This window comes from Crotalus tigris, unplaced genomic scaffold (assembly GCF_016545835.1).
Source record: "Crotalus tigris isolate CLP2741 ecotype Arizona unplaced genomic scaffold, ASM1654583v1 scf7180000018970.2248101, whole genome shotgun sequence".
Lineage (NCBI taxonomy): Eukaryota > Metazoa > Chordata > Lepidosauria > Squamata > Viperidae > Crotalus > Crotalus tigris.
Window position 1 is genome coordinate 1158555 of NW_024097302.1, and position 19389 is coordinate 1177943.

The 19389-nt window shown below is 33.7% G+C and overlaps 2 protein-coding genes across 10 annotated transcripts in view; one reads left to right on the plus strand and one right to left on the minus strand.

Annotated features, from left to right (window-relative positions):
• MED12L (mediator complex subunit 12L) overlaps positions 1 to 19389 on the minus strand; it is a 167569-nt gene that overhangs the window by 83221 nt on the left and 64959 nt on the right. The gene's annotated exons all lie outside the window — the stretch shown is intronic.
• Positions 1 to 19389, plus strand: part of LOC120314658 (G-protein coupled receptor 87-like) — a 28190-nt gene that overhangs the window by 1442 nt on the left and 7359 nt on the right. Inside the window, exons 1-3 of one of the 3 annotated variants that reach the window (XR_005558495.1) lie at positions 278 to 1110; positions 13308 to 13420; positions 16659 to 17665. Coding sequence is in view for 1 of the 3 variants with exons in the window: in XM_039357971.1 (XP_039213905.1) it covers positions 13345 to 13420; positions 16659 to 17698 (1116 nt within the window). In the remaining 2 variants the exon portion in view is untranslated. Of the gene's footprint in view, positions 1 to 277; positions 1111 to 13307; positions 13421 to 16658; positions 18475 to 19389 lie in introns of those variants that run through there. The other 2 variants (XR_005558494.1, XM_039357971.1) reach the window with 2 other exon arrangements.

Consider the following 19389-nt stretch of genomic DNA (forward strand, 5'->3'; position numbering starts at 1 on the left):
AATTAGCATTCTATTGTAAAATGTATATGTTCCATTTTTTTTTTAAAAAGTGAAAGAATGCTCTTAGATCTACTTGTTCTTGTTCGAGAAAAACAACATTGGATTTTAATTCTCTCAATTGTACTAAAGCTACAGAAGGAGTTCTGAAATCATGCTAGCACATGTCAGATTGGAAATTCTAGAAGCTACCATAAACAAAATATTAACATACCACATTTTTAAATATCCATAAATGTAGCTGGTAAAGCTGAACTCTTATTTTAAAAAACAGGACAGCACTGTAAACTGCTCTAATGGGAAATTTATCTGAATGTTATCTAATTTTCAGGAAATTTAGAAATAAATCCTGTAAAATATTAAAGCTATCCTACTTTGCTTATATTTAATATTTCTCCCCTTTTTATGTAAAGATAAAGCTTCTATTACACATTATTCTGAATAATTTTACAAACATTGCACATTAGCAGATACATTGCTTTGGGATTTTTTTAATCAAATTAATCAAATCTATTAAATATGTAGAATTATTCCATACGTAAACATCATTTGTTGATTCCTTCAAAAGTAGAACCAAAGACCAAGTGCCTTTCTTTATAACTTATTTGTTTATTCTGTGGTTTTAAAGTAACATTGTGAAACCAGATCTCCTTCTTTGTTGCGAAAAATTACATGAATGTGTGGAGAGTCAATAAAACTTTTTGGCTCACAGTGGCATATGAGATGAGCCATAGGGATAGTACACAAGTCCTGAACATTCTCAGCCTGTACTTTCTTATTTCCTTTTGTCTGCAACCTTCCCCGTTACATACAAGTCGTCTTTCAGTGTCTCCATTCTTTAATTATGATTGCCTTTCCTCCACTCCCAACCCTAAAGGAACTCTGGACAGAGTGAAGTCACTCAACTATACAATTTCTTATGCAAGTAATAGCATGCAATATTCTCTGGATTTACTCCACTTCCAAGCTACTTGGCAATTTAGGACATGTTGTTCAGTACAATATGCTCTTCATAAAGGTATTACAGTGCCCAGTACAGTCTCACAACCTATTCTGCATGTATTTATACCAGGAAAAAAGCAGAGATAGCTGTGAAATGCCAAATGAATAAAGGCAAGTTTGTAATGATTTATTGGAACTAATTTTGTCTGTGCTTTAATTTGTCCCAGAATAGAACAGCTTTTCAATTTGCAGAACTTATTTTAAGTAGATAGATTAAAGAAGATAGGAGCTGAGAAATTAGAGGACCTTAGAGTGAATACGAGCTATGTTGTGTTTATTGCTCATCTCTGAGTATCTTTTTAATGGCTTGCAAAGTTAAATAAAAATAACTACAGAATGGTAGATTAAGAATGGATTATTTTAGCAACCAAGTCAATGAATGATGAGATCATTTTATTAGAAAGATTTCATTTTAAGCTTGTTGGTCAGATACCATTTGCAATGATATGAAAGTTAAATGGTCTACTTGAGGCAATCCTCAGATATTGGACTCCTTTAAGTATAAATAGAAAACATATACTGTAAATAGAATTCTGTTTCTAAAGCAGAATATACCTAGAGGTGGGTTAATCATTTAATAAATGCAATGTTATTTATCCATTAGATTTTCTTTTACTACCTTGAAATAATTCAGTTACAAATGTTTACCTTTTTTTTGTTCTAGCCTACACCTTTCAATTCTGCATTCTTAAAATCTGAAAAAGAAAATTAGAAGTTCCTTGTGCATTATAAAGTAAAATGTATTTACAGAAATGTTATTCAATTCACATGAAAAGATTTATGAGGCCAATGAAAATAATCTAATTTCTTTTAGTCATAGTTTGTTGCTTCCTAAAACATTAAGCAAAATTTGTCCTACTTTGTTCCACAATTAGAAATTAACTAAGAAAAAATAGACCAGTGAAAGAAGGCATGAGTAGAGATTCCAAGATCTGAATTAGTGAAGGGTCTTGACTTTGGAAGAAGAAATCAAAAGAATGCTATGGGTCATGGTCCAAGGATCAAAAGGTGTTCCCCTAAGCAGCACAAGCCCAGTGTTTGTAGCTTATTCGATATGGGGAATTATTACTATATCAAGTTTTTATTCTTTCCAAACCACATTGTAAAAAATCTAAATATTTTAATAAAAGAGAAACTATTCACAAAAATAAAAAATGGAAATTAACATGGTCAATATTGTCCACTAATGTCAGGGTCTTAAAATAAAAATATTCCTAAGCATGCGTCCCAGAGTTTTTACGACATAAAGGAATAGAATTACAAGAATTTTAACAACTGAACTATTTTTGTATAGAACTGAACAGAACAGAGCAGAACAGAATAAAATGGAGCTAGAAGGACCTTGGAGGTCTTCTAGTACAGCCCCCCGCTCAAGCAGGAGAACCTATACCATCTCCGACAAGTGGTTGGATCCTTCTGCTATTTCCTTGAAACAGCTTTTGTGTCAAGTGATAAAGGGGAAGGCTTTTTCACTGAAAATGGATGACCTTACATGTATCCATTTACAAAAACAATTCTTGAAAACTGCACTACCTTAAGAATTTATATCTTAGTAATAGTAATAGTAGTAAAGTTGGAAGGGAACTTGGAGGTCATCTAGTCCAACCCCCTGCTCAGGCAGGAAACCCTACACCTTTTCGGACAAATGGCTGTCCAGTCTCTTCTTAAAAACTTCCAGTGTTGGAGCATTTACTGCTTCTGGAGGCAGGCTGTTCCACTGATTAATTGTTCTCACTGTCAGGAAGTTTCTCCTTAGTTCTAGGCTGCTTCTCTCCTTGATTAGTTTCCACCCGTTGCTTCTTGTCCTGCCTTCAGGTGCTTTGGAAAATAGCTTAATTCCCTCTTCTTTATGGCAGCCCCTGAGATATTGGAATACTGCTATCATGTCCCCCCTTGTCCTTCTCTTCGTTAAACTAGACATACCCAATTCTCGCAACCGTTCCTTATATGTTTTAGCCTCCAGTCCCCTAATCATCTTTGTTGCTCTTCTCTGTACTCTTTCTAGAGTCTCAACATCTTTTTTACATCGTGGTGACCAAAACTGGATGCAGTATTCCAAGTGTGGCCTTACCAAGGCATTGAAGAGTGGTATTAATACTTCACGTGATCTTGATTCTAATGCAGCCTAGCACTGTGTTGGCCTTTTTGGCAGCTGCAGCACAATGCTGGCTCATATTTAGGTGATTGTCTACTAGGACTCCGAGGTCCCTCTCACAGTTGCTACTATTGAGCATGGTGCCACCTATGCTGTGCATTTGGTTTTTCTTGCCTAAATGTAGAACCTTGCTTTTTTCACCAATGAATTTCATTTTGTTAGTTAGTGCCCAGTGTTCAAGTCTGTCCAGATCCTTCTATATCTTAAGCCTTGATTGACAAAGAAATATATCATTCATGTGAAATTTTATAAGAATTTTACAATGAATATCTTTAATCCATAAATTCCTTTTTGATGCAATTTTATATAAAGCAATTTTATATAAATCTTAAGATTACAGACTGATGTAAAAGGAAACCTGGTCAGTTGGTAGCATAGTCAAAAAAACCCAATATAAACTGAAACTAAAATTATCATTCCTATTGTTTCTTAAAGCCAGCATTGCCTTACTTTGTTTCTTGGTTGTTCTGCAAGTTTCAGGCACAGAATTGTCTTTCCTAGAGATAGTCAATAATATTCTTTTAATAGAATCCCAGTATGTATGTAAAAGTAGTGTTATATTAATGTGTTGTGGATGGATGCTTTTACTGCTTTAGGATAAAGTGGCTAACATTTCTGATGACTTGGAACAAATTTGCACCCTCCCAATCCCATACTTAGAATTTTCAATTAGCAAAATCATATTAACTAGGTATCCTGGAAATTCTTATCCCAACTTATCTGGAGATCACTAGTTAGAATGTTAACTTAGTATGCATGCAACAATGAGCCCATCTCATCAATCACTGATATTAAGCATATTCTAAGCGCGTTGTTTGTTGGTGTAAACAGCAAGGCAGAATATACATTCAATTATAAATATTTAACAAATAACACATTCAAAATATGCTTATTTTGAACACGTTCAGAATGACATCAGCGAGAAATTTTTAAAAGACTATGCTTCAGTAAATCTTATTCAAAAACACAAACACAGATTCCTAGTTTATGGATAAAAGGTATATTGTGGAGCCTTGGTGGTTGCCCTGAGCTTGTTATTTTCTTGCACATATTTAATTATCCCATTAGGTAACTTCATCACTGCTAGCTAAGTGCTAGCACAGTGTAGCACTGATGATGTTACCTAGTTCAGTAATGGAACATCTGCAAGAAAACAACCAAGCTCAGAGCACTAAGGACCCCATAATTCTACCCTGAACTACAAATATTCTCTTCTAAGAGATACACTGTACATCAGGGGTCTCTTTAAGACCTGTGGATTTCAACTCCCAGAATTTACAAAGAATTTACCAAAACAACTGGAGAAGATCCAAAATAAAGATTCTTGTTTTATTGGATAGAGTGTGTCAACTTTTGAATGTTGGTCTTGCCCCAGTGCAAGTCTTCTTTCATGTCCCCAAATCTTTCTGTCTGCCATTTTTGGAGATTCTTTTTTAATAGTTGCATAGCATACGAGCAAAGCCTGTAACTTCTTTGTTGCAGGTAGGAAAACCTTTAGACTCCATTCCTGAAAGAATAGGCTTAATTTTCTGATAAATGGATGTTTTGTGTTTCATCATACCCATTAAGGCAGTCATTTTATGAATAAGAAAGACTACCAAGGTAGTTGTTGTATAGGCACCCCCAATATTTTCTGAAAATTTCAAGCATGTATCTAGCACTGCCTTCAGTCTGAAATATTGTGGTTTCTAGCAGAGCTAACAGAGGATAAGAAAATGGCAGCTAGTGCAGAGATACGCATAGTACTCATTTTCCAACTAAATGGACTTTTATGTTACAGTTAAGATATAAATACAGTTATATTTATATTTTAATAACATATAGTGGACTTCTATACACTTTAATTACAAGCCTAATTAACTACTTGGTATACATTTAAGTACAAAGTTTCTTGGAATTCCTGATTTAATTGCTATGTGATATTTCTTATGTATCTGACAAAAAGACAAAAATCCAGCCTTGAGACATACTGCAACATACCGTAATTTCCAGTGTATTAGACGACCCCCGACTTCGGCGCCGATATGAATGCTTTAGAAAGTCATCTTATACGCTGGAAAATATGTTAGTCTAAGCTTCTCCTTACATAAATGCATCTTAGGAATTAGGGCCATTTTATTTTCTTAGCTCTAGTTCAATAGAACAAAGCAATACAATTAGTTTTCTCTGATAATCCTAAATTAAGACTGGTTAAATTAAATATATAGTCAGGGAGTCAATATAAAGCACATATAGAGGAAAGAAGAGTGTACATTTCCTCCACTCCAGCTATGCTGGGACTTCTTACTAACTGTGTATAGAATTACTTATTCAGGTCTAAAATTATGTTAACTCTTTTTTTCAAAGTAAGCTATATAGACAGATAAGCCACTCCATCATTGGGCAGATGCAGCACAATCTTGAACAGGAATTTAAAGAATGTTTTAATTTGTTGTTGCAGTCCCAGAGTAGATTAGTTAATTATTTTACCAATTTGCCAAAGTAAATTTACTTTATTTAAAGCCTGTCAGTATTAAAATTAATACCATAGATAAGCAAGGCGAAAAGTATGCAGTTAAGGTATTGTAATTTGGACTTTAATTGTTTTAATATGCTAAATATTGTCCAAGCTATTATACTAACACACAAATTGAAGAAATAATGATACACATTTCTTAACTATCAGGTAATAAATCAATATAATAGATGCATAAATTGATTATATACCACAATTAATATGCCTGTTACTTTTTCGCTCTTGTAACTTTCTCCTTTTTATTCAATGTTAAACAAAATATTTTGACTGTAAACATCTATTGCATAATTTCAGTATACATAGAATGGATAAAGTAATTGTGCTTCCTCAATTATGTACTTCATGTTTTGAAGTTCATAATAATGAATTACTTTGCTTCTTAAATTATGAATTTCATGGATTATGTACACTTTGTGTTTGAGAAAAAAATAAAGCATAATTGTGATACAATTTGGCGGATAGGCTATATTAACATTTGTATAACTTGGGATGACAACTCTATAGAATTGTAGGAGAAGGAGTGGCAGAACCTGGGGACAGAGTCAAAAAAAGAAATTAGCCTAGAATCTCTACATAGCCATAGACATATTAAGTTCAACCCTTCTTAAATATCATTAAACCATATCTAGCACCAAAATAATGCTAACCATGAGTTGAATAGATTCCTGTGGATAGGTCTGAGTAAGAATAAATCAGTTTCATTGGAACTTCAAGTGTGGTCCTGGTCTTTCATGCCTGACAAGAATATAATTAAGGGACTCAATGTCCACCAGACTGACTCTGAATCTACTCTGGTGAAGTAGAAATATTCTATGCTATTTGCTCAGGATTATTCCATCTCTGAGAGTATTTAATGTATTGTTACAGGGAAAACCCTGGTTTACTTCTGCTTTCAACATGTACTCACCCTTCAGCATTAGCTAATCTTGCTAAATGCTCTGGCAGTTAAATACAAAGCAACTGAAATAATGCAGATTTTGCTTTGGTTTATTAAGTTAGTGACTTGGTTAGCTGTATTAATTAATGTTTATGCTATTAGGCTATTGGATTTTGAATTTCATTTTGTTATATGCACTCTATAATTTTCTAGAATAGCTATGAATGTTATAATAAATCAAATCAAATCAAATCAACCTTTATTGTCAGAGTACAACATGTGTACAATGAGATTAGCTAAACCTCCCTTCGTGCACCCCCCCAACACAACTCACAGTGACAACAAACACACAATCTTATTGCACCATGTCAACATAGGTAGTCCTCACCTAAATATCACAATTGAGCCCAGAATTATCTGGTCATAGTTTGTTGCAGTTAAATGAGAAGCCCATGTAATCACTTCATTCGCCCAGATGTGGTCGTAAAATGACTATATGGATCATTAAGTGGATATAGGCAAAATAGCTGCCTGTCAAAGGATGACAGGCAGTTCTTTCACTCCGTATGCAGAAAAGAATTCCTCCACTGGATGGGGAAAATTCAGCCCACCAGTGGAAGGCATTCTCTGCACAGGAGGAGACTCCACAGAAGAAGTTCACTTCCATGAAGGAAGTGAAAAAGCAGCCTGTCCTCCTTCAACAGGCAATTATTTCACTCTCTGTACATTCCTTCTCTGGGTGGGCTGAACAATACATGGCTTCTTTTGGCTGGGCTAGAGAAGGAGCTCCCCCCTCCCCCACTCCCTGTGCAGAAAAGGATCTTTTCAGCCAGAGAGTGAAAGAGCTGCCTGCCAGATTGATTTGGACACATTTGGGTTGCTCTCTTATGATCTTTCCCTAGATGGTTTTTTTTTTTTTTTTTTTTTGGCTTCAACAATAACCCGAGTAATAGAACAGAGGACTGAAAATACAGAAATACAAAATTACCTCAGTCAAACATCATGGTTTGACTGAGGTAATTTTGTATTTCTGTATCTGAACCTGACATAAAGAAATATAATTGCAAAAAACTGAGGAATCAGCACATGGAAATTCTGTTAAAAGTTTGTGTGAGAATAAACGGAGACAGAAGAAAAATAACATTGTCCAAGGAGATTATTATGAACTATTTGAGCAGACAAAAAAATTCATACCAAGCCTTGTGTCAGATGATAGGGATAATGGAAGATTTCAATGATTCAATTATCCAAATATCCACTAGGAATCTTACTCTATCAAGTTGTACCTTTAACAAATGCATGTCCTTTCTTGCTGATAACATTTTGTGGAAGAAAGAGCAGGGTGATCTGCTTTCCTAAATCTAATTCTCATCAATTTAAGAAAAATCAAAGTGATTTGTGCCTTGAGGAATAACAATCATATTATCTTTTTTTAATTTTTATTCCTTTTTCACTAAACAACAAAAATAAAAATGAAAGATACATTTTTTCCCTTAATAGAACTGTGTTATACATCTCATATATATTATTTACAATTCATTTACATTAGTAATCATATCTTTTTCTTTCTCTGTTCTAGCCAATCATAACATTTGTTCCATATTTCATTAAAATTCTGTTACCTCCTTGTCTTTTAATTCTAGCGTAAGTTTGTTCATTTCCGCGCATTCTAGAATTTTATATATAATCATATCATTTGTAGATATGTTTTCCCCCTTCCAATACTGGGCATATACTATGCGGGCTGCTGTTAATATATGTATAATGATGTATTGGAGTTGTTTTTCCATCTTTAAATTTATTATACCCAAAAGAAATAGTTCAGGTTTGAGTTCAATTTGCACCTTAGTTATCTCCTGTATCCACTTCCTTATCTGTTCCCAATAGGTCTTTGCTTTAGGGCACAACCACCACATGTGATAGAATGTTCCCTCCTTATTTTTATATTTCCAGCATTCCGGATTCATATTTTTGTACATTTTGGCCAATCTCACCCAACAATCATATTATCATTGAATTCAATATATAAACTATGAGCTATCATGAATATTTTGTACACCAAGAAAAAAAAATAGAGAAATTATGACTTGGATCTCTTTAAAATGCTGAAAAGAAAAAGGGGGATGGATAGGAAATGAAACACATAACCAATGAAGAATACAAAGATTATGAAGTCTTCAGAAATTGGTAGGAATAGTATTAAAAAGCTAAAATTGAACTGAAATTTATATGATAAAAGAATGACCCTTTGGGTACATGAGAGACAAAAAGAGAATGCCAGTAGGTGTACAGCGAGAAGAAAGTGATGAACTGGTAATGGTTGATGATGGGAAGATACTACTTCTTAAGTGCTCTTTTGCATTCTTCTCTCAAAATGGAAACAGAACCTAGTTAGCAATTGTTATGCTATTGGAAGAAGGTGGGGCCTAAAGTTTACTAAACAAGGAAGGATTAAGAGAGAGCTTAGCTAATTTCAATGAAGAAACTAGCAGAAATGAGAACGGCACTGCTGTTTATAATCTTTGAGAACTTCTGGAAGATTGGTGAGGTGTCAAGAGACTGGAAGAGAACATATTCTATCTCCATCTTCAAAAATGATGGGGCTGGGGAAAATCCATAAATATAGATTTGTCAAGGATTATTGACAGGTAATAAATTTCCAATAGATTATTAAACAGCATGTTACAGTTAAGAGCAGCTAGCAAAAGTTTAGTTTCTAATTAATTGTATTAGATGAACATTATTTCCTTCAACAGAATTATTATTTTAGTAGATTATGTGAATACTATGCGCATATTTTATATGGATCTCAGCAAAACTTTGACTTTCTAATAATCTACATTGTAATCATCTATATTGCTGTTCTCAGCAATTACATGATAAGGAAGATGAATAAATCTCCTTTAGAATATTAGTCACCCATTATCATTTTGTGTGATCTGCAAAAGTACAAGGAAATAAATCTGTCTAGATGTCAGAAGGACCTTCCTGACTGTGCAAGCTGTCAGTCAGGCTATGACAAGAAGGGGTGAGTTCTACTTTGCTGCCACTCCTCAAGTAAAAGTTGAATAGTCATTTGTCAGAGTTGCGTTAGTGGATCTTACACAGTGCATGGGTTGCAGGAGATGGCTTCTAACTTTCTTCCCAATTCTATAAATGTATGTGTTATTAAAATTAAAAGATAATTTCACACTGTGTCTACAATTAAATTAAACTATGAAATTCTGACAGTTACCTAACAATATTGTAGTCTAAAACATAAATATAATAGATTCATTGAGTAGAGATAATGTTCTAGCTATATTCCCCAAAATATAGTCTAGTCAAACAGTGATGTTTGCTTTGACTGAAGATATGTATAAAAAGATGTGTGATTTGTTTACCAAACTGATTTGTTCTAATATATAATCCATATTTGCTCTGGTATATATAGCAAAGTTTGCCTGCAAAAAACCTACCACTGCCCTGTTCAAGGCTCTTTACCTAAAAACTGGAAGAATGGCTAAAATATACAAGAAAGTTCCCATGATACCTTTCATCGTTATTTGAAAAAACTAGACTTGTATTAATCCATTAAAGCAGATATAGGCAACTTGGCTCTTTTATGACTCGTGGACTTCAACTCCCAGCCACAAGTCATAAAAGAGCCAAGGTTGCCTATCCCTGCACTAGAGTAAAAACTTGTAAAAACTAATGATGGCAACTTTATGGTGCTCCACTGCAGTAGACAATTACACAAAATCATCTCTTATGGAGTTCAACAAAAAATATACAAATAGCAAATGTTCCCACCCTGTCAAACAGCCTCCTTCATTTCTACCAGAGTGGAGAAGGAGATTTTTCTCCAACAGAACAGACTTTCTGTCAACCTGCTAAATATTTATTTCACAGGCTTCAAGAAGGAAAGAGCATCCATAGCAGACTACAAAAATACATCCAGAATTCAAACTGTTGCATTGTTTGTAATCAGATACTGAAACAAACAAAACAGATGGAAATGGAAGTGGCAATTCAAGATGAAATTTGTGTCTCTTTATGCAATGTTTTCTATCATCCTTCATTCTGAAACATATATAAATAGATTGGATATTATTATATATTATCCTTCAATCTATGATTTTGTTTCTTGAGTAAGATTGTTACTTCTATACCTAAACCAGTCCATCAACCTTACTGACAAACCTGTAACACTGTATATATTTTTATACAATTATTCCATCTGATAAACTCTAAATTTATAGATGTTAAACAACACAGAATAACAAAATCTGTTAAAATTAGTGGTTAAAAATATTCCTCTTTTTAAAAAAATTCTTGTAGAAACAGCCATGTAGTGCACTAGCAAAGGACAACTAAAACCTCTGTTGATAGTCAAATTATCAAACCTAAAATATTTACAACACACAATAAAGGTTTTATAGCATTTATCTGGGCACACCTGGTTAGGATTATTTGGATATGAATAAGAAGCAATTTATATTGACTGCAAGGCAGTGGATTATTTTGTTGAGTGACAGGGGGAATTTTTAACATGTTAAATGCTGTCAAACTGAATTCCTTCAAGAGCGAGATTCAGACATTTATGACCAATAGGCAATTAAGAACAATGAAGCAAGAAGACTTGCTTTATCATAAATTAATGTCAAAAATGCATAAAATGAAAAAGTGCAAACAATGGAAATCAAACTGATTGTCACTCCCTTCTGAATACACAAGTAACAATCACATACATTTGACAAAATGAAATGTGGAGGCAATCTTCAATTGGCCATGAAATTTCAGAATGACTTTAAGACCTGATGGACAGCAAAATGTTAATAGCTTCCATTTGGAGATTCATAATAAATTAGTTGACTTTTATTCCTTTCTACTCCAACCCTATACATGCACTCTTCTTTAAATGTTACATGATTTTAAAACCATTTCCAACATTCTAACATATGTTCTTTTTTTTCAAAATTTTATTTATAATACAATTAAAAAAAACATTGGCTATAACGTGACATTCCAGTATATACATTCTAACATATGTTCTTATGGCATCATAAATTATGTTATATTTGAATAGACTATACCTGCTTCAAACTCCATGATTGCATGGATTGCCATAAGGATTAATGTCAGTACCTTCTTACTTTCTTGCATTCATAGCTCTCTATGAAGATAACAGACTTGAAGTCATTGTTATGAAGGAAAAATTTCAGCCTTTCATATAAAATATGATGGTCCCAATACACTGCTAAGGGATTGTCGTTCTCTCTTTGTCACTCCCTGTCTCTCTCACACACACTTTCTTTTCTTCAAGCAGTCTCAAATGAGTCCCATAGTTTGAACAATTTTGATCCCAATAAGTTCTGTTTATGCAATACTTGTTGTATATAAACATTGTTTTGCTATTATATAAACACTAGGCATACAAACTATTTTATTTTCCAAGTGCCCAAAACATAGCAGACCATCTGGTATTCAGTAATTCTCATACAGGTTCCAAAGTATCTTTTATAGAAATATACTGTACATAAGAACAATGTTGCTGGTCAGAAAATGTCATAAATGTCTACATGCAGACAAAATGGAGAAAAAATACTGTGCCCGCTAAAAACACTATGTGGGCAAACCTCTGCTGACAAATATTTATGTGATTTATCTCCACCTCAGTTTAAAAGGATTTCTGATGCATGCAGAAAGCCAAGATAACTCTGCTTATCCATATATACACTCAAATTCTCTGTTTACAGCTAAAGCAGCTTTATAAAAATCATTCCATGAAGTATCACAATGAAACTAAGTTGAGGAGAGGTTTGATGACTTGTACAAATAGTGGAAAATCCCTGCACATCATCCAAATAAACTCCACATATTAGTATTTCTTTTTTCCTGGTTAAATAATTCTAGGAACAGAATGATTCAATAGTATTCCTTTCTCTGTTTATAATGATATGGTTTCTTAATTTGTTTAACTTTCATGTGACTGGAAAATATTGCTAAGTGCAGAGAAGAGCAACAAAGATGATTAGGGCCTGGAGACTAAAATATATGATGAATGGTTGCAGAACTGGGTATGCTAATCTTGTGAAAAGGAGAGACATGATAGACCAATATTTGAAGAGCTGCCCAAAAAAGAAGAGGGGATCAACCTATTCTCCAAAATACCCAAAGGCAAGACAAGAAATTACAGATGGAAACTAATCAAAGAGAGAAGCAACCTAGAACTAAGGAAGAATGTCCTGACAGTGAGAACAATCAACCAGTGGAACAGCTTGCCTTCAGAAGTTATGAATGCTCTATCACTGGAGGCTTTTGACAATTCTTATTTGTTTGGTGATTTGAGTAAACCACCAGCATAGAGTTCAACTATAGTTCTTGAAACCTTGATCTTTTTCTAGGAAGGATTAAAGGAAGAGGAATAAGACACAGTTGGATAGCTAAAACAAAATAGGAAGCATTCATATAGAAGAATGCAAACTATATTAACAATTAGAAATATGGTCATTATTGAAAAAAATAATAATATTAACATTACTTGAAATCGAGTATTCCAGCCAAATCAAGGCTACTCATTTGAGGAGCTTGGTTTGCATTTATTTATAAGATATGGAAAGAAAGCATAAAATAATGGCAGTAGAGAAGATAACTGTAACATGTTTCTTAACAAAGATGCTATCATCTCCATCTGTTTATTTCCTATCCAGTTATAGATAAGATAGTTATACTGAATTATTTGCTCACTGAAAATATATTTTCATTTCTATATTTTACAGAAATTAAAATTTGCACAATCCATCAGTTGCCACCAACATGATTTCTGAAAAGCATTTGATGTGCAAATCAACAGTAATAATGGGGTCTAATAGATCATATCTGAACCTTACAGGTAATTGGTTTTTTTTTTTTTTTTTGAAAAAGAGAAAAGGACTTCTATAACTTTTAAATGGTTTCTTCTGCTTTTTCAGCATAATTTTGCAAGATTCACATAACATTTAGCAAGCAAATGTTATGATTATTTCATTCCTTTTCAATACTGTTAATCATGATTCCTGGCAATTGCCTGGATGAGTCCCTACTACTTTCTTGGCAAGATTTTTGGAACTGGTTTGCCATTGCCTGCTTCATAGGGCTGAAAGAGAATGACTGTCTGAAGGTCTCCCAGCTGGCTTCATGCCTAAGGTGAGACTAGAACTCACGGTCTCCCATTTTTTTGCTTGAACCCTTAACCACTACACCAAATTGGCTTCAGTGTCATAATGAGTACATTTTCTAATCTTCATATAACATTTAGGAAAAATTGCCAGAATTTTGAATAATCTGTACTCTTGATGAAGTCATACAAAATAGTGTTAATGATACAAAAAAAGCAAATACTTTCAAAGAAAACTATTGACACTATAGCCAATTTATTTATTGTTTTATATGTGAATTATATTTGATTAAGCTGTAAAGTTGTTCAATTAGGTAAGCGTATGTTTTCCCACAAAATTACACCTCTGCTATACATAAAACAATGCAATTTCATGAAGCTCCTGAGAAACATTTAGCTTCTTGTGAATCTCAATTTCATTAAATATTAAAAGAAGGCATCAGAAAATAATTTGTTTTGAAAGAGGTAAAGTGCCTTTTTCTTCCTGTAGCCATTATTTTTATATTAAATTTTAGAAGTTTAAAACAGCCAAAAATATATTGGAGAAAAGAGGTGCTAAGTGCTTAAGCCTCAGTTTATTTCATGCTATCATCTGAAATGCTGATACCATTAATATTAGTTTAAAATTAAATATTCAATAAAATAATATTAGTTTTAGCCCAGGAACATAATATTATTTCAATCATGAGATGAACATAACAGAAGAAGCCCTATTTTGGAAATTAGGAAAAAAAAAAAATCTAAAATCCTTAAGGCAATAACTTTATTATGCTAATGCCAACTTAGATTTCTTAGACTCAGTCCAAACATCAGCTATATTTCCTCTTCTGTATTCTCTTTATAATATTTCATAAATTTACTTCCTGCTTTAATGAATTGAAAGTTTGCAACAATTATGCAAAATTTTATTTGGCCTAATAAAGTTACTTCAATTATAGTTCATATTATTATTAACATTGTTAATTGTCCTAATAATTACATTATTTAGTTTAAAAAAGTCCCCACAAACCTTTTCCAATCTAAAACTGTTCTCTGTGTTCCTGCCTTAAAAGCATGTATAGAGCTATTCTATGAGTTATTCCATCTTTCTCATTTATTTTATTAATCTTTAAAAGTGTTCCTCCTAGCAACTGGTTGCAGATCTTCCTCAAGAATTTCCCATAAACTATTCCTTCTTTTTTATGCATTCTTCTAACAGTGTAAACCATGTTTAATATTAACTAGGGTACATGTTGTACAATATTTGTAATCAACTACAAAAATGCAGCCTAATTCAGTATAGTTGATCCATGCTTTTATGACCTTTGCATTTAAAAAAGCAACGACACTGGCATAAATTTAGACTTAGACTTCAGTTACCTGTCCAGTCCTATATAACTATTTTTCCTTTATTCAGTAGTTCACACATATGTATCTTACTGGACAGTCTCATATTTTAACCGTGGAGTATTCAAAAAAAGGTTTCAAAGTTTTCTTAGCGAATTGTCCAAATGCTGAACACAACAAATGTCTTCAGGAGTTAATTTTTCCTCTTTGTGTCCCTGTCTTAAGTCTTCAGAGACTAAACTAAACAAGCCCTTGCATGCAGCAGGAACTTAGTCATCTGCATCATTAAACGTATTCATTATTTAAAACAATGTACTCCCTGCCACCTCATTGCTGTAACTAAAGCTTTTTTTTATAAAATACTAATACAGTAGAGTATAATAATTTTCTTGAAATACCAGTTTTGTTGCTGAAAGGCAGCTTTAGAGGGAAAAATTTCCCAAATGGATTATTAGATGTCAAACTTTATATGATCCACTGCAGAAAAAGCTTGACTTAAAATCCATCATGTCTAGTTCCCTGTTTCTTATAGTGGTCAACCAGAAGCTTCTAAAAAACTCTCAAGAATGTATTAAAGCAGCAATAGTTTTCTGTGTTGTTCTTCAGTGATTATATTCAGTTGAATATGGAAACACTCCAACTCAGTTATCATGCCCAATAGCATTATTCCTAGACACTTGAGGGACCATAAAATAATCTTTGAGAACCTCAAGTCCAACAAGCAGCTCAGGGCTCATTTCTGGCAACTTGAGCATTTTTGAAAGCTTATCATATTTTTTATTACCCTTATCCTTGGCTTAAATATTTCATACTAATTACGAGACAACTTTCCCCAAGAAAGTCCATTCCACTGCTGCACAATTCTTCTATTCCACAATTCCTTCTAATGCTGAACTTTGCCTTTTTATAATTTTTATCCACTAATTCTAATGCTGCATTCTCAGGCAATTTCTCAATTACATGTTCAGAATTACTTTCAAGTATTTACAGGACGTTGTGTGAATGCATGTAATAGTACATTAACAGGCAGTCATGATCAAATGCTCTTTACTATTATCCACTGCATGATCAATTCATATGTGTAAAGACTTATTTTAAAAGGATTATACTTTATTGAAACTCCCAGTTTCCCATCCTCGCCATAAAACCAAAATGGCATGATATTAAAGCACTAATTCTAATGGCTTGGTAGATTACAGACCATCTCTACAATCACAATAAAATAATACAATATGAAGATTAGTTTCAAGAACAGTTATATATGTAAACCTGGTAGAAAACTGGTCAGTTCTTATATCAACATATGTGCCAGTCCAATAGATGCTAGGAAAGAGATTTATTTATTTTTATTTATGAGAGGATGTCTAGAAAGTACTTCTTAAAGACTCTTGGGTTGAGCAAAGAGGGGAACTTCAACATAAGACTGAGTTGTCATAATGAAGGAAAGTAACACACATCACACTGCAAATTCTTATGATTTATGACTCCTGGGCCTGTGAACTAAAATCAAAGAAAAATGAGTCAGTCTTTTCTGCCCATCATGCAGAGCCAGCTTCAATATGATTATGATTTCTGTTAATACTTACCTGAGAGCATCGTTGAAATAGTTACAATTTTTAACCAACCTTTTTAACCATCATTTCTATAGATCATCAATCTCCGAGTCAAGACATCAATCTTTTGACCAATTATTCACAAGACCTAATTGGGAATGCTACCAATAATGAATTTACAACTATTGTTTTACCTATGCTTTACCTCCTTATATTCTTGGCAAGCATCTTTCTGAATAGCTTGGCAGTATGGATTTTCTTCCACATCAGAAGCAAGACCAGCTTTATTTTATACCTCAAAAACATTGTAGTTGCAGATTTGCTGATGACTCTGACATTTCCATTTAAAATTATTGAAGATTCAAGACTGGGGCCATGGTACTTCCATTTTTTCATATGCCGGTATACAATAGTTTTGTTTTATGCCAGCATGTATACAACAATTGTTTTTCTTGGACTTATTAGCCTTGACCGCTATCTAAAAGTGGTAAAACCATTTGGAGATTCCAGGATGTATAGCATTACATTCACTAAGATTCTGTCACTTGTGGTTTGGATTGTTATGGCATTTTTAGCTTTGCCAGATCTGGTCCTCACTAATAGTTACACAACTAGGATAAATACGGGTAACTGCTTAAAACTGAAAACCCCTTTGGGAGTCAAATGGCACAATGCTGTCATTTACTTCAATAATTGCATATTTGTCATTGTGATGATTGTATTAATAGGTTGTTATATTGAAATATCCAAATATATCTATAAATCCAGCAAGCAGTTTATTAGCTCTTCAAGTCACAAGAGGAAACACAGTCAAAGTATAAAGGTGGTGGTGACTGTATTTTTTATTTGTTTTTTGCCATACCATCTATACACAATCCTTTTCAATTTGTGCCAGTTAGATTATTATTTAGATGCTTCAGCTCACAAGATCCTGTACTACTGCAAGGAAGTGACTATTTTTCTATCAGCATGCAATGTCTGCCTAGATCCAATCATCTACTTTTTTATGTGTAGATCATTTTCAAGGAGGCTTTTCAGAAAATCAAACATACGGACAAGGAGTGAAAGCATCAGATCCTTTCAGAGTATCAGAAAGTCAGAGGTGCGCATTTATCATGAATATACTGATTTGTGACATCATTGCTAAACTTTTTTTTAATTGTTATTTGTACCAATGTTTTCTATTTGTAAATAAAGGTGCTTTGCCTTGTTATACAAATCTGAATATATTCAGTGCAACATATGATTAACATTTACATCCTTTCGATGATTTTCGGTTTGAAAAGAAGGTAGGCAGTCCACTATTACAAAATATATCTCCGCTTGACGATTGAGTATTTTTTACTTACATTAGGATGATTTAAAAAGATATATAGTGCCATCTAGTGGACAAAAGCAAGGTTGTGATACAATGCAAGAGCTGAGCTGCTCAAACAATGCTGTCTAAAGAGAGTTCAAAACTGTAGGCTATGTTGCTTTTCTCCCAATTGCTTCTAACGCTAACTTCAGAAATCCCAGTCTGATGAGTTGGCAATGGGACTGAGCCATAAACATAAGGTCTGATTTGTTGTTTCCCTATTTCTTGCCCTTCCCATCCCTGCCTTGTTGATTGTTCCCTCCTAACCAGCTCATATTTTCCTTTGTTTTTTTCCCAGATATTCACACATACGGATGCCATTATTGTCCTTCCTGCCCTACCCTTCCCATATTATGTCTTTTGACAATAACCTTTCCTTTGTGGACTTATAAGTACCATTATTGCAGTGATGCTACTGTACTTAATGCATTCAGGGACATGTTTTCCTTTTGCTTTTGCTCATCTGAAAATCCATGAGAATTTTGTAGCAAAGAACATTGATTATAACATTTCTACACTTCTAAACATCCTTAAGATATTTAAAAAAAAAAAAAGAATAGAGAAGCTTTGCGGGACTAAGGCTGGGGGCAAGAAATCAGGGGGTGCATACTTCATTCGGCATCGGTAGATATCAAAAGGGAGCCCACTGGGACAGGTAAGGATTGAATGAAGCATCCATTTCTGGGGTTGAGGATAGTTCATTGGCTCAACTGGCCACTGGTGGATCAAGTGATATGATGAAAAAATAGTATCTGTCAAACATCGGAGGACATTGTAGCCTGATAGAGCAGAACAAAATGGCTGTACAGGACAATGACCCAACATTAGAGGGGAGGAAGCATGTAAGGTGTTTTGACCAATCAGAGCTAAGCTGTCAATAGATTGAAAGTAAGCCCTGAAGACTATCTGTTTAGGCCAGAAAATACCAGTTTTGAACCAGAAGCTGGAAAATACAGGTGTGAGGTTCATTTCCATTGGCCTGGGAACGGAAGAAAGAGGATGTCATAGGTTTCAGCAATCAAGAAATGATAGATGGCTATACTAGCAATGGGCCAAACAGAAAGTATGGCTTTGCCCAAACTCACAGTTGCCTAACTGATATTCTGTAAGACTTAAATCAGGCAATAATACAATCAATTTAGGCAGAGAACTCATAATAGGCTATTTTTAATTCATATGACAAGATATGGCTGGACACTTTCTCCAATCTAGTTCCCAATTAGGTTAACTTTGGCATAAACCACAAGAATAATTTAAATAGCAAACAAATAATCAGGAAAGGATTTACATTGTGCCAAATAGGTCCTGTTCCAACCTATTTTCCCCTTGAAAAAAAGGAATACTAATTAAAAATAAAGCCAATTCACCTACTCATATTTACAGCATTACCTGAAGTATGAAAAGTATATTAACTTCTCCACAAAATTTTCCTAAAGCAATGAAAATCATAATGCAAATCTTTAAAACAA